This window comes from Manis javanica, chromosome 1 (assembly GCF_040802235.1).
Source record: "Manis javanica isolate MJ-LG chromosome 1, MJ_LKY, whole genome shotgun sequence".
Taxonomy (NCBI): Eukaryota; Metazoa; Chordata; class Mammalia; order Pholidota; family Manidae; genus Manis; species Manis javanica.
This window is the reverse complement of record NC_133156.1, coordinates 166842049-166855958: the sequence shown is the minus strand read 5'-3', so window position 1 is coordinate 166855958 and position 13910 is coordinate 166842049. Positions and strand designations below refer to the sequence as shown.

General features: G+C 49.8%; 1 protein-coding gene and 1 pseudogene across 1 annotated transcript in view; one reads left to right on the top strand and one right to left on the bottom strand.

Moving 5' to 3' along the window:
- The window catches only part of FBLN7 (fibulin 7), a 39546-nt gene that overhangs the window by 8815 nt on the left and 16821 nt on the right, over nt 1-13910 (bottom strand). The window contains exons 2-3 of the mRNA XM_017646824.3: nt 9269-9428; nt 5080-5250 (exon numbers count right to left, since the gene is read on the bottom strand). Coding sequence (XP_017502313.1) covers nt 5080-5250; nt 9269-9428 — 331 coding nt within the window. The remainder of the gene's footprint in view (nt 1-5079; nt 5251-9268; nt 9429-13910) is intronic.
- Nucleotides 12426-13808, top strand: LOC108388349 (polyadenylate-binding protein-interacting protein 1 pseudogene; annotated as a pseudogene).

Here is a 13910-nt window from a genome sequence, read left to right as displayed (position 1 = left end):
CGACTGGTGTCACTAATGCACAGCATCCCAAGAACAGAGATGGCCAACAGCGGGGACTCTGGCAGAAGTCTTGTCCAAACAAAGCAGAACTCTTGCCTGAATCTGATCTGGAGTTAGTGATTGGTTTATAAGAAATACAGAGACCAAAAGTGAACCACCTTCCAGTTATAAGACAAGTGAGTCCTGGGGATGTAGTGGGCAATGTGACTGATCACAGCTCTCCATCCTGAGCCAGTTCTTTCCTGTCTCTACCCTCTCCTTATTGGTGGTCTTACCACTGTCCAAGGATTTAAATACTATCATTATGCTCATAACTCCCAACTGCTCTCTTTGACCTTCCTCTACCTTGAGCTCCAGAGTTTACATCCAACAGTTCAGCTGACAACTCTGTTGGGAAAGGCAGTTTTTAGATCCTGCTTGGCTGAACAATAAGCCTCGGCCTCCAACACTTAACAGGAGATAGAGAGCCCACATACCCTGTGCTGGGCTTGCCACCTCCTGTGGGAATATCTGTCCCTGTTTCAAGCTCAGCAAGTGTGTATGTAGTGGCCCCAGGCAAAACCTTGGCTTTCAATATTTCAGGCTCCCTGGGGAAGGAGTTGGGGTCCTTCAGCAAGAGAGGGGCACACACGAGGGAATTGCCAGGTGTTGGCTGCTGAGAGGGACCTGCGGCCACGGGGTCCCGCCCCCTCTGTGGAAGCTGAGCTTGCTGCCTTTTCTCCATGTGAGTGAAGCATTGTCCAGCCAGTGTCCAGCCCAGTGGGCTTGCTGATGGCTCAGATTACAAGGAGCAGAGGGCAGCAGTGCTGGGTCCTCACTGGACCTGCACCCCGCGCACGGTGCTCTACTGCATGATCTCCATGGGCTGAATGAATGATTCTCCCCTAGGATGTTGCACAGACATGACCAAAATGGAATTCTTATCAATAACCCTCACACAGGTAGTTTATAAACAAACCTACATCCATGACTGTGTCTTCATTGCCTCTGTGAGTGACCCTGACCCCCACGTGGAGCCTGGGAGCCTCGCCTTCTCTCTGACCCTCACAGCCCACATGGGAAGGCAGCAAGAGCCACTCCTCCAGCACATTTTCTGCACAGCAGCAATGCACAGCTGCGGTCACCATGGCCCTCGTCTTAAGCCCATTTACCGCACCGGGAGGAAATTCTGCCTAATGCAGCTTCCAAGGCTGAAAGAGCGGCCTGTGTGTCTCTCCTCCTGGCCATGCGCATTTTCAGCTCACACATTCCTCGGCCACATGGCTTAAGATTTGATTTTTTCATTTCCTCAACCAAGCCAAATTCTTCCCTTCCTTAGGGCCGACATTAATCCTTCCTACTGAACAGCCTCTTCCCAAGCCGCCCACCACCTGCTCCCCACGTGACTAGATCCTACTCATCTTTCCAGTCTCTGCACCGTGGTCGCCCTCTCAGAGGGGCCCTCCACTGTTTCTGCCCCCATGCAGTTTCTTCGCAGTCCCTTGTTTGCCCCTGCAAAGCCCTGACCACAAATGGCAATTCGTTTACCACTGTGCTCTCCCCTACCTACTGCGTGAGCCCGTCCAGGACAGGCAGTGCAGTCAGCCTCAGCGTTGAATCCTAGCATTTGGCACAATGCCTTATGCATAACTGGTACTCAATGGAAACTGGTTGAATGAATTAATAAAGGTCAAAAAAAGAAAAAAAAAAACAGAGTGGCGATGATTGCTAAACACTCATCTTTTTTCCCAGCATGTGGTAAGGGACAGAGGTATCTGTTTCTCTCAAGTTTTGTGTTAGGTCACCCATGTTGTCAAAGGAACAAGTTTTGTGACTGTGGTTCCCCCGATTCAGAAAACTTCAGTTCTTAAAAAAAAACAAGCCCTTCCAAGAACAGAGGGAAAGAGGGAAATGATCCAGGAAACCAAATGGCTGCTTTCCATTCTGGAGCTCTGGAGCCAACCTCTGCCCACTGGATTTTTTTCATGGTGTAATTATGCGCAATTTCCTTTTATGCCCGCTTGGGTTCATCGCCTTCTTTCCAAGCCGCTGACTGAGGAAGGGGTCAGGGGCAATTTTTAGAAGCTGCCAAATTTTCACTGACCCTGACACGGAAATGAGTCTCTGTGATTAAGAAGACTGTTTTCCGCCCTGGTCACAGCACACAGTGACTACAAGACTGCTGACATGGCAAAGGAGGTGGATACATGCAGGTGTGCAGGGGAGGTTCCTGGTGGAGGGGCTAACCAGGTTGTGGAACTCCAGCCTGTGTCCTGCCCACGCGGTTAGCACTGCTACATTGGTCACCAAATAGCAGATCAAAACACTGTTTCTCCCTCCCGATGGGCTTGGGTAGCACCCCTTTGAGGCTCTTACTGGGGGCCGTATCATTAATCACATAAATTCCTGCTGAGAATGGAAGTGTCAATGCAGGCACCGCCCACTAACTGGGGAGAGGTTATGCCCAGCCACTGATGGAGCCCGTGGCTGTAACAAGTGTCTATGTTCCGTCACCACACAGAGTGAACTCGCATGCCTGTTTACACTTAAAGAAGTGAAAAATATCCACCTAAGATCTCAGTGTGACTGGCCACTGCCTCATCCCCTGAGCCCATCCTTCCCCGGCTTTAGATGGTCCACGTGGTCCCAGTGAAGGTGCAAAGGACAGCAGCAAGCAGCCCTCCGGCATAGGGACAGGGAGGACAGATGGTCAGGAAGGAGGCTGAGGTGAGGGAGGATGAAGAGCATGGCAAATCTGGATGAACTGGGAAGTTCCAGGGTGAGATCAGGAGAAGCACCATGCTGGACAATGGGGAGGCCAGCAGACTTGCAGGCCATACTTGGCAGTGGTCCTCCCAGAACTTAGACCGCATTGCAGGGAAGGTGCCTGCTCAGCAGGCCTGGGTGCCCTGATCTTTGAAGGGACAGCTTGGCCTTCTCAGAATGTCAGGGCAGGTGGAAGTGAACATGCGCAGCTATGTCTCACCTGGCCAAGAGCTGACACGTGCTCAGTCAGGTCGACAAGGCCTGGGGTTGGCTTGTGGCAGGCGGCTCCAATTGCTCAGGGCCCAAAATGCATCAGTGCTTCAAAATTTTCAAGATTCTGGCAGCAGCAAGAAGCAGCAAAGGAGTGTTTCTCAAGATTTAGTCTATGTCAGAATCATATTAAAATGCAGATTTCCCAAATCTCATCTGTAAAGATCTCCCCCAACTCAGTAGGTCTGTTGAGGCCTCAGAGCCTACCTTTTACAAGCTTTCTGGCTGACTCCAAAGCTCCTAAAAGTTTGAGAACCCCAGCACACATGTCCTGATACAGTAGGACCTTCTTTCCCACTGAGGTGGTCCTGCTGCAGGGAGACACGATACTAATACATATCTGAAACACGCAAGTTTAAAAGGGAAGCTGGCCGGCGTGTCCAGATCCTCCAGGAAGGCATCCGAGTCAAGCTGCTGAAGGAGCCAGGCTGTGAGAGAGCTTAAGGTCCCTGCCTCTGTCCAGTCACTAGGTGTTCTTTTCCTCAAGCCATCTCGTATGACTGTTCCTGAGCCTCTGATGTTTACCTATCTGCTTAAGAGTGCATTATTTCAGCTGTCTTCTCTGATGAACTCATCTCTTCATTTGAACTCCATCATGCTCCTATAAATGCACACATCATATGGAGGACAGAATACGTGGATAATATCTGAACAAGACAGAAAAAATAGCACATGGGTAAAAGTGCTTCTGCCCTACTCGGGGAGTGGGCTGGTGCGGCCCTTCTGAGCAGTTTAGAGGAAGTGAGCGTGCAGCCAACTACCACCCACACCAATTCCAGATCGATGGCCCAGCAGCGACGAGGACAGACCCAGACCGTAGCACTGTGTGTGGCAGTGAGGAGTCGGCCACCATCTGAGTGTCCATGATGGGTAGGAGGTGGGAAGAGCCCCGTGGAGGATGATGCAGCCAGCAGAGGTGCCAGAGTGCTCCAGGGAAGGATCAGCGGGGCTCTGTACCTCAATCCGTCAGTGAAAATACAGACACCCAAAGCAGTCACAACCTAAGGTCATGTCCCCACCTCTGCTGCCATAGTTTATCACCCAGAAGGTGCTTACCCTGGATGGAGACCTGCAGGCCAACAGCAAATCCAGATCCTGGGCTTCTCCCTAGGTGTTTGCATGTTACGTGACTTGTATTTCCTGGCTGGTTCCCAGCTAGATCTGAGAGCCGGTACCTGTCCTTGTTTTTCGCAGGAGATGGGAAGTGGACATCTAAACCCACGAGCACAGTTGCCTTGGGCTCCTCGTGTCAATCCACACAATCCATCTTAAAACAGCATGTTTTCTGAAGGGCCTGTATGTTTTCAAGTTATTTATGCACAGTCCTCTCTACACTGCTCTTTACAACATTTTTATGTAATATTTTTATTTCTGTTTCAACTAAACTCATGGACATTCTGCCTCAGCTCTGAAAATGGCTGGTGTCCATGGTTTTTTTGACCACAGATTTTGAAGAGTCAACAAATTATGCATGCCAGCTCTCCTTATCTTCCATATCAAGAAGTACTGTATTCAAGCCTAGCACAGAGCAAAGAGAACCTTTCCCTGTCTCCCCCTCATTCCAGTGGTCTCTCCTGGAGCCTGTCTATACCGAGTCCCAAAGTGGACACAAAGGGCATTCTAGGAATTTCCTCACCCTCCCTCCCTCGCCCAAGTCATCAACAGCCTCATCAACAACCTACAGCCCCAAAATGTCGATCAGAGCCAGTCACCAGTATCCAGCAGAGGGAGATGTTGGGGAGCACAGACTCTGGGGTCAGTGTCTGGGAGTGAATCTGCACAGCCTTATCCCATCTGTGTGGCTGTGGGCACATTCCTTCACTTCTGCATGCCTCAATTTCCCCATATGCAACACAAGACTAAGTTGTTGCAAGGGTTAGAGAGTCATGCAGAGAGAAGCCAGCCTGAGCCTAGTGTGGGGGTGCTTCACCAGGCATGCTGGCTGCTGTCTAGTGGTTGAGGAATGGTGGAGAAATCAGGCAGAAGGTGTCCCATGGAATGACCCATTCTGTCCAGCAGACCCCTGGACAGGTCCAGCCAGGGGGCAGGGAGGAGGGACCGTACCTCTACAGTGGGGCTGCTCCCCCGTCCAGGTGCCATTGGGAAGACACACCACACTGCTGGGCCCAACCAGCTGGAAGCCAGGGTTGCAGGTAAAATGGACTTCATGATCCACTAAGTACTTGCTTCCAAACTTTCTGCCATCCGGAAGGGCATTCAAAGCAGGACAGGACACTGGGAAGACCAGAAGGACCGCGGTCATTCAGATATCACTCTCAACCACAAGGCCCCATGATGCCTGCTCCAGCCTTTGCACCTGTGAGCATTTTATATGCTGCATCTCATGGGATCTTCAAAGCCCTCTTGGCGTGGGTAACACATGCTGCTCAGTGAAAGATGAGACCACAGCTCAGAGACACTGCATGTTGGCTCAGGGCCTTGCGATGTGGGAGGATCAGAGCTGGGACTCCCGCAGGTGTGTGACCCCAGCTGCGCTGTCTCCTGAGGTCTCCTGAACAGGCCGAGCTCAGCCCCATCTCTGGACCTCGCCTTTTGCTCTTTTCTCTGCCTGTAATGTTCTTTCCCCAGAAATTCCCATCTATGGCTCCCTCCTACTCTTCAGGCCTCAACTTGACGGCTCCCCCCACCCAGAGTTCTCTGACCACCTTGCTGGGCTAGAACCTCCGGCAGGCGCTCCCATCCTGTGAGCTCACTTTGCTCTCTTCTTGGCATCTGTGACCATGGGAGTCATCTGACTGATGTATTTGTTCCCTCAGAATGCAGTCCCAGAGAGCAGGGGCTTTGCTGGGCTGGGTGTCCCTGTGGCGTCCCCCCTGACCTGCCCAGTGCCTGGCACACACTGAATGCCCAGTAAATAATTCTGAGCAAATGAATGAATGAAAACTTGCTGATGGAGTTCTTGCCAGGCACCAGCCGCTCTATTAGGTGCTTCGGATAATCAGTGAGCCAAACAAAGCCCAGCTCTCAGGAATCCCCCATCTACCAGGGGAAACAATCAGTAATCAAGATCCATAAGCAAATGGCAGTGTGAAAAGAGGTGATAAGTGGCATGTAGAAAATGGAAGTAGGGAATAACACTGTGGATGCCAGAGGAGGGGTGCAATTTTGAATGTGGTGGGCAGACTAGGCCTCTTTGGAGCAAAGTGTTGAAGATGATGAAGCCACAACCTTGCAGATATCTGGAAAGGCCAGAACGAAAAACCAGTGCAAAGGCCCTGAGGTAGGAGTGTGCCCAGCAGGTCTGGGGAACATCAAGGAGACCACCGTGGCTGCAGTGGAATGGACCAGCTGGAAGATAGTTAGGGATGAAGTCACAGAGGAAACAGGAGTAAGAGAGAGCAGAGTTTCACAGGACATCAAAAAGCAAACAGGAGGCCAGGCAACTTGCTCTCTGTGTGAGGAGGCCACTGGAGGCTTTGAGCCGAGGTGAAGTGACTTACTCACATGGCAACAGCATGACACTGGAGGTAGCTTGAGTGTGAGAGAGGAACGGGCAGGAAGCAAAACCCTGAGATGTGGGCACTGGGAGTGGAGGAGAGGCCGGGCCCTGGCTGTGCTGTGTAGCAGAGCCATCTGGATTTCCCAGGGGACTGCTGTGGGCTGTAGACAGACTCCGGGGAAGCCACCCTGCCCCCCAGCCCCATCCTTTCAGGGCCACATGTGGTTGGTGCTTGTTTAACAAGAGTGGTGGCACAGGTTGGACTTGGATTTCATTTACCTGGAAATTCAGAGCCACTTCTAAAATACTATCAAGTAGTTCTCAGTGACATTTGTAAAAATACTTTTAGGATTTTAGATAAATGAAAGGAAGCCATCGCTTCAGCTGGGCAGGCTGCAGTGAGAGAGCATCCCCAAGCAGCCGGCATGAGGGCAGCATCTGCCCTCACACTGATCAGGGGCCCCTGTCCCCCCCCTTGCTCTCAGTGCCCTCGGCTTCTGGGGGGCATCTGCCCATTGCCAGGCCACCTTCCTTTAGTTAGCCTCCAGCTCAGCACCCATGGTCATAACCTGGCAAGAAGGAACTCAGTGTGAGCTCACATCCCAACACTTCAGTGCTCCCAAGTTGCTGCCTCAGTCCTGCAGATTAATGCCTTTATAGTTATCTTTTAAATGCTGCTTGATTGTGCTGAAAAGGATCGAAAATGCCTTGAGGGAAAGGAGTAGGGTCTCTTTTGGGATGAGGAATGAAAACCCTAAAAAAAAAGACCCCATTACCTGCTGGAGCAACTTACAGGTAAATATACCTGAATAGATGGAACAGTACATGGCTTATAGTAGGTGCTCAATAAATGTGAGTGGAATTAACGGATGGATACGTGTTAATTAAAAATCTATTTACAGCTCTAACTAGGAGCCAAAGCCTCTGTGCAGTGAAAGGAGACAAGCCTTGGCTGGTTCTCCCACTATGAGGATGACCTGGTGAGTCTCTAGGGCCATGGGGAAGCTCTTGGCACCTTCCGGAGGTAGGTTCATGGGTAAGGAATGAGATCAGTAGTGAAGCAATCCAGGCGATTTGGGAATAAAAGATGGAATGAGGCTGTCTGAATAAGCCCGGAAGCCATCAGTTGTGCCATTCCCAGGAAAGAAAGCCTGGGAAGATAGGAGGGAGATACACAGACTGGAAGTCAGAAAGAGAAAGGCCAAGAATTCTCCAAGACTAGAGATATTCTTCTGATTCCCAGCAAATGCCCTTAAAAACAAACAAACGAGAAAGATAGTTTTCCCACTATCTGCAATTCAATCTGGGGCAAGCTTCTGGCTGCTCACAGGCTCAGACGAAGTCCCCCTTCCTCACCTGCAGTGGGGATCCTGACAGGGGCCTGCCCCCATGTCCAATTCATGGGACAGACAGAATGCTTGGTGGCAATTTTTTAAAGAGAATTGCCCACTTTAAAAAATCTTACATGACCCTGAATCCAGTGACAAGAGGGCTACTCACTTCAGAGTGGTGACCTCTCTGTCTGTACTAGTGCACAGAAGGGCCTCTAACATGGGCAGGGCAGCTTTGTTGAAACTCCCGGGGATCACAGGAGCTCTGTCCCCCAAAAACAAAAAAATCTGTGTTGAGCCTCTAGCAGAAGAAAAAAATCACCAGATCTGGGACCTGCTATTGCTAGCTTACTTCTCTTGGCCTCAGTTTCCCCCAACTGTAGCAAAAAAGGATGTCCTGCCTGCCTCTCAGGGTCTGGCGGCAATGAGCCCCACCAAGGGCTCCTTGCAGCGCCTAGGAAAGTGTGAGGAGTTGGGCAGGTTGGTCCACTTCCGCACCCACGGAGCCAAGGAAAACAGGAGTCGGCTCAGCGTGGTTGAGAACCTGGATTTGCTACCATAATTTCTGAGAAGGTAGGAAATCCAGCACTTTCCCTGGGGAACTTATCTCACACAACAAAGGCCCTTGACAAGTGTGTTGTGAGTGAGTAGATGGCATCAGATCTTCCAAAGGCTCGTGACAGAACAAACACGAGAGCCGCCTCCCCGGCCCCACCACCTTGGTGAGGGCCAGAGGAAATCCAGCTGGTCCTGGGCCTGAGCTGTGAAAGCTGTTGTCAGGAAGCCTCCAGTGTCTGTAAGGGTCCCAGCCTGGGGGAGGGAGTGCGGGGGAATGCTGTCACCTCACCAGATGGACGGGACTTGCCCTCAGCAGGCCCCCCATCCCACCCACTGGCATTAATGGGACTCACATCCGAGGACTAATTTCCATGCCTGGAAAACTGAGGCCCGTGTTGTTTCATGGACTGACCAGGAGCACTGCATGGAGGCAGGGCTGCTGGTGGGAGACTGTGTGGGGGCTCAGGGAGGTGCACATGGGAACAAGTGAGTGTTCCATCCAATTTTGCTGGGACTTAAAACTGCTCTAAAAAATAGTTAATTAAAATTTTAAAAAATGGAACCAACTGGAGTCTCCCCAGGTAGGGACAGGAAAGGAGAAGCAGCTCATGGAATGGTGCCTTTGGACATTTCTGCAAAGATAAGATGTAGACATGAGAGTCACTGTGGCTGGATGCAAAGGCCTAAGGGGAAAGGGGAACATTCAAACGGGGACACAGAGCCAGCAGATGCCTCTTGGCACACTCACCATGCACCTCTACCAACCAGGGTTTGAAATGGGCCCCACAGAAGGCTAGGCAGGGGAAGGTTGGGGACACAGGAACCCCAGGTCAGGACAGGATGGAGCCCACAGGTGAGTGGCCTGAGGGTCCTGGGGCCCCAGTGGTGCTGATCCGGGACCCACCGGGTGGGGCATCCGGGCCCACTCTGGTCACAGAGCTCTGCAGCGCAGCCAGCCGGCTCTTCATGTTGCGGATGCCCTCGGCGAAGCGTGTCTCCTGGCCTTTCAGCAGCTGCTGCAGCTGGCGGATGGCTGTGAGGAGCTGCTGTTTGCTGAGACAGTTCTGGGGAGAGAAGAAGCCACCCCCATGGTGGCCGTTTCAGTCTGGCATGCTTGCATTTGACTTCCAGAAGTACCCAGACCCCTAGGACCAAAACACCTTAGCGGCTCACCAAGCACCTTGTGAAAGTTTGGCCTCACAGGGTGACCCAACTTCTGCCACTTAAGGAACCAAATTGTAGGGCACATTTCGCAGCCCCAGGTCACTCCTCAACAAAAGATGTCACTTTCAAAGCAAAGGGCAGGACTGATGAATCTAAATGATCAGGGGGTTGAACAACATTTGAACCTAAAGTGCATAATAATCTCTAATCTGTTACAGAAGACGCTCCCTAATTCTGCACTCCAGATGAATGCTCTGAAATCTGGGCCTTGGTGAGCTTTTTCTTTCTTTTTCCCTTAGACATTTTTTAAAGCAGTTGTATGATCAGACATGTAAGACAGGCAAATCAGGGTGCTCAGATTATAAAAATGTAACAGGGCAAATAAAAATAAAATCTCAGTAGAGTTGAAGAAGCATTCCATAAAAGTCAACCCCAATTCTGATGATTTTTAAAAAGCTTAAAGAACCCAAAAAGAAGACTCATGCTTCCAGCAACACCCAGCATCCTACTTAATGATAAAAGTCTCCAGGTTCCTGATCTCCATTGCCTTTAAGACACAAACGGAACATGAACAGGAGTGCGAAGGGTGAATACAACAGGTATGCAGGTAGTGACAGTGACCTGGCCCGGGGGTGGGGGAGAGCCCCCTGGGGGTTGTGTGTTACCCCAGCATAGTCTGCCCTAACCTGACTCCTATTACCTGCCTGGAACACACAAGGACATCAGGATAGTTATCTCGAGGATAGGCTTATGGGTCATTTTAATTTTATCTTTTATATTTAACTTTTTTCTACAATGAGCATTTGTTTCATTATTCAGAAAATGGTCCACAAGGCAGCAGGACGGCCGGGAGTCCAGTGGCCTCTGCAGCCTGGGTGGCTTCCAGCCTTGCCAGCAGAGAGCTGCCACAGAGGTGGAAGCGGGGCTCCCGCTGCTCTCCCAGGAGGCTGCCAGGCCGCAGCACATTGGCGACTCCCCCGAACGCATGACTCATGGGCCTGAGTCAATGGATGCTTTTGACAAAGCTGAATCCCCAGTTGCCCCTGGAACTCGTTAATCCATGGGGGCGCCTTGGCCTCCACCCTAACCAGGGCCTGACTGGGCCGCTCCCCAAACGCAATTGCTGGGAAAGAAGTTTCCTTCCTCCTCCCCCATTGTGGTCCTCCCCACACGGGCCCTCGCGTACCCAGGCAGCGACCTCCTGCCATGCCCTCCCTGCCCAGCATTGCACAGCCATCCCACCCAGACGGGGTTTCCCACACCCACATCCCCTCCTTTAAAAAAAAAGATAAAGGAATTGCTTTTATAAGATGGCTTCGGGCTTATGTGTAATTATATTTGTGAAGTTCTTCACTTTACAAAGCTATTTGCCTCTTCAAGAAGTCTTAGGGCTAGCAGCCACCCTGGGAAGGAGGCCCGGGATGGTCTGCATTTCAGAGATGAAGATACAGAGGCAGAAAGTCAAGAGACTTTCCCTGAATCACGTGGCCTAGGAGTGGTGGGGCAGGACTGGAAGCCCTGCTGACTTCCATGCCAGCCCTCCATGCTCAGACCGTTTTATGTCCTTTCTTGTCTGTTCTTCACACGCCCTGGGTGTCCAGTGGCCTTGCTAAGTTGCACTAGTGATTGATAATTCTCTGACCTACGCCAACTATCCCGCCAGGGTGGAACTCTAACTCCTGTGCAAAGGTCAGGTTAGGGAGTGTGGGCTGGGGGCAGGAAGTGGGGAGGCAGCAGGCAAACCTCCCTCCCACATTGAGCCAGGAGAGCAACTGCCGCCCTCTTCTACACCAGGCAGGGCTGTGACAGCTGGGGCAGGGCTGCTGGGCCTTGGATGTCCCAGAGGACAGAGAAGGGGGAGCTCAGTGCCAAGGCTTCTGCCGGGAACCTGGGGCTGGTGACATGGGGCTCAGTAAGCAGAGAAAAATGGGCAGAGTGTGTGGAGGGACGAGTCTCGGGTTTCACTTGGCCACTGGGCAGGCAAGCATGTCTAACCTCAGTGCTCCTGGGTCTGGGCACAACTGTCCTCTGCTTTTAGTTGCACTTCCCCCGAGTCCTGCCTGGCACCCAGAATGTGGACAACTGGTACCAACTGTTTTCCTTCCAAGAGTTCAATACAGAGGAAATGTGCTCATCTCACCATTCCCAGTGCAAAGAACTTCAAGCCCAGCACACTGAGCATCCCAGACAGGAGGGAGACGGCGAGCTTGGGCAGACTTGCTGAGGGAGTGTAGGGAAGGCCTGGTCCACCCCTGCCTCCAACCTTGCTGGGGTGTTGCTAACAGAACAAACTGGTGCAAGGAAGACACTTGTGAGTCCAAAAATAAACCCACACATATACAGTCGAATATGACAAAGGAGCCAAGAATATACAATGGGGAAAAGATAGTCTCTTTGATAAATAGTGTTGAGAAAATTAGACAACCACATGCAAAAGAATGAAACTGGACCCCTACTTTATGCCACACAAAAGAATTAACTCAAATTGTGTTAAAGCCTTTAACCTAAGACGTGAAACCATGAAACTTTTAGAAGAACACATAGGGAATAAACTCATTGGCACCGGTCTTAGAAATGCTGTTTTGGATTTGACACCAGAAGTAAAGATAACAAAAGGAAAAATAATCAAGTGAGACTACATCAAACTAAAAAGCTTCTGCACTGCAAAGGAAACCATCAACAAAATGAAAAGGCAATGTACTAATGGGGGAAAATATTTGCAAATCATATATCTGATGAGCGGTTAATATCCAAAATATATAAAGAGCTCATACAACTCAACAGCAAAAAAAAAACCCTAACACAGGAGGCCCGAGTGAGCGCTGCGACGCCGACCCGCGGCGCCTCCCCCGTGTCCGCCGTGCAGCGGTAGCGGCCCCAGGAGGAGGAGGAGGAGCATGTCGGACGGTTTTGATCGGGCCCCAGAACAAACGGGCCTCTGAGAGCTCCACCTAGTTCACAAGATAATATCCCAAGCAGAACTTGGAGTCAGCAATGGCTAAACCCTAGGTGATTGTAGCGCCTGTATTAATGTCTAAGCTGTCTGTGAACGCCCCTGAATTTTATCCATCAGGCTATTCTTCTAATTATACAGAATCCTATGAGGATGGCTGTGAGGATAATCCAACTCTTATCAGAATATGTTCAGGACTTTTTGAATCATCTTTCAGAGCAGCCTGGCAGTTTTAAAACTGAAATTGAACAGTTTGCAGAGACCCTTCATGGCTGGGTTACAACGGATGATGCTTTGCAAGAACTTGTGGAATTCATCTATCAACAGGCCACGTCTATCCCAAATTTCTCTTATATGGGAGCTCACCTGTGTAATTACCTGTCCCATCATCTGACAATTAGCCCACAGAGTGGCAACTTCCACCAGTTGTTACTTCAAAGATGTTGGACTGAATATGAAGCTAAAGATCAAGCTACAAAAGGGGATGAAGTGACTCAAAAATGATTCCATGCATTTGTTCTCTTTTTGGGAGAACTGTATCTTAACCTGGAGATCAGGGAACAAATGGACAGGTTACAAGAGCAGATATTCTTCAGGTTGGTCTTCGGGAGTTGTCGAATGCTCTCTTTTCTAATCCTAAGGATGACAACTTAATATGTGCAGTAAAATTACTGAAGTTGACAGGGTCAGTTTTGGAAAATGCCTGGAAGGAAAAAGGAAAGACTGATATGGAAGAAATTATTCAGAAAATTGAAAATGTTGTCCTTGATGCAAATTGCAGTACAGATGTGAAACAGATGTTCTTGAAGCTTGTAGAACTCCAATCAAGTAACTGGGGTAGAGTTCACGCAACCTCAACATACAGAGAAGCAACACCTGAAAATGATCCTGACTATTTTATGAATGAACCAACGTTTTATACTTCCTCCGATGGTGTTCCTTTCACTGCAGCTGATCCAGATTACCAAGAGAAATATCAAGAGTTACTTGAAAGAGAAGACTTTTTTCCAGATTATGAAGAAAATGGAACAGATTTATCAGGGGCTGGTGATCCTTACTTGGATGATATTGATGATGAGATGGACCCAGAGATAGAAGAAGCTTATGAAAAGTTTTGTTTGGAATCAGAGCGTAAGCGAAAACAGTAAAGCTAAATTTCAGCATAGCGGTTTTAGCAGTTTAGGTTATGGTGATATAGCAGAACACAGGAAATCAAGAAAATTTGTCACACTTATACCAAATTAAGGATGTTGAGTTATGTTACTAATGTATGCAACTTTAATTTTGTTTAACACTATCTGCCAAAATAAACTTTATTCCCTATTAAAAAAAACAAAAAAAGCCCCCTAACAATCCAATTAAAACATGGGCAGAGGAACTGAACAGATATTTTTCGAAAGAAGACATACATACGCCCAACTATATGAAA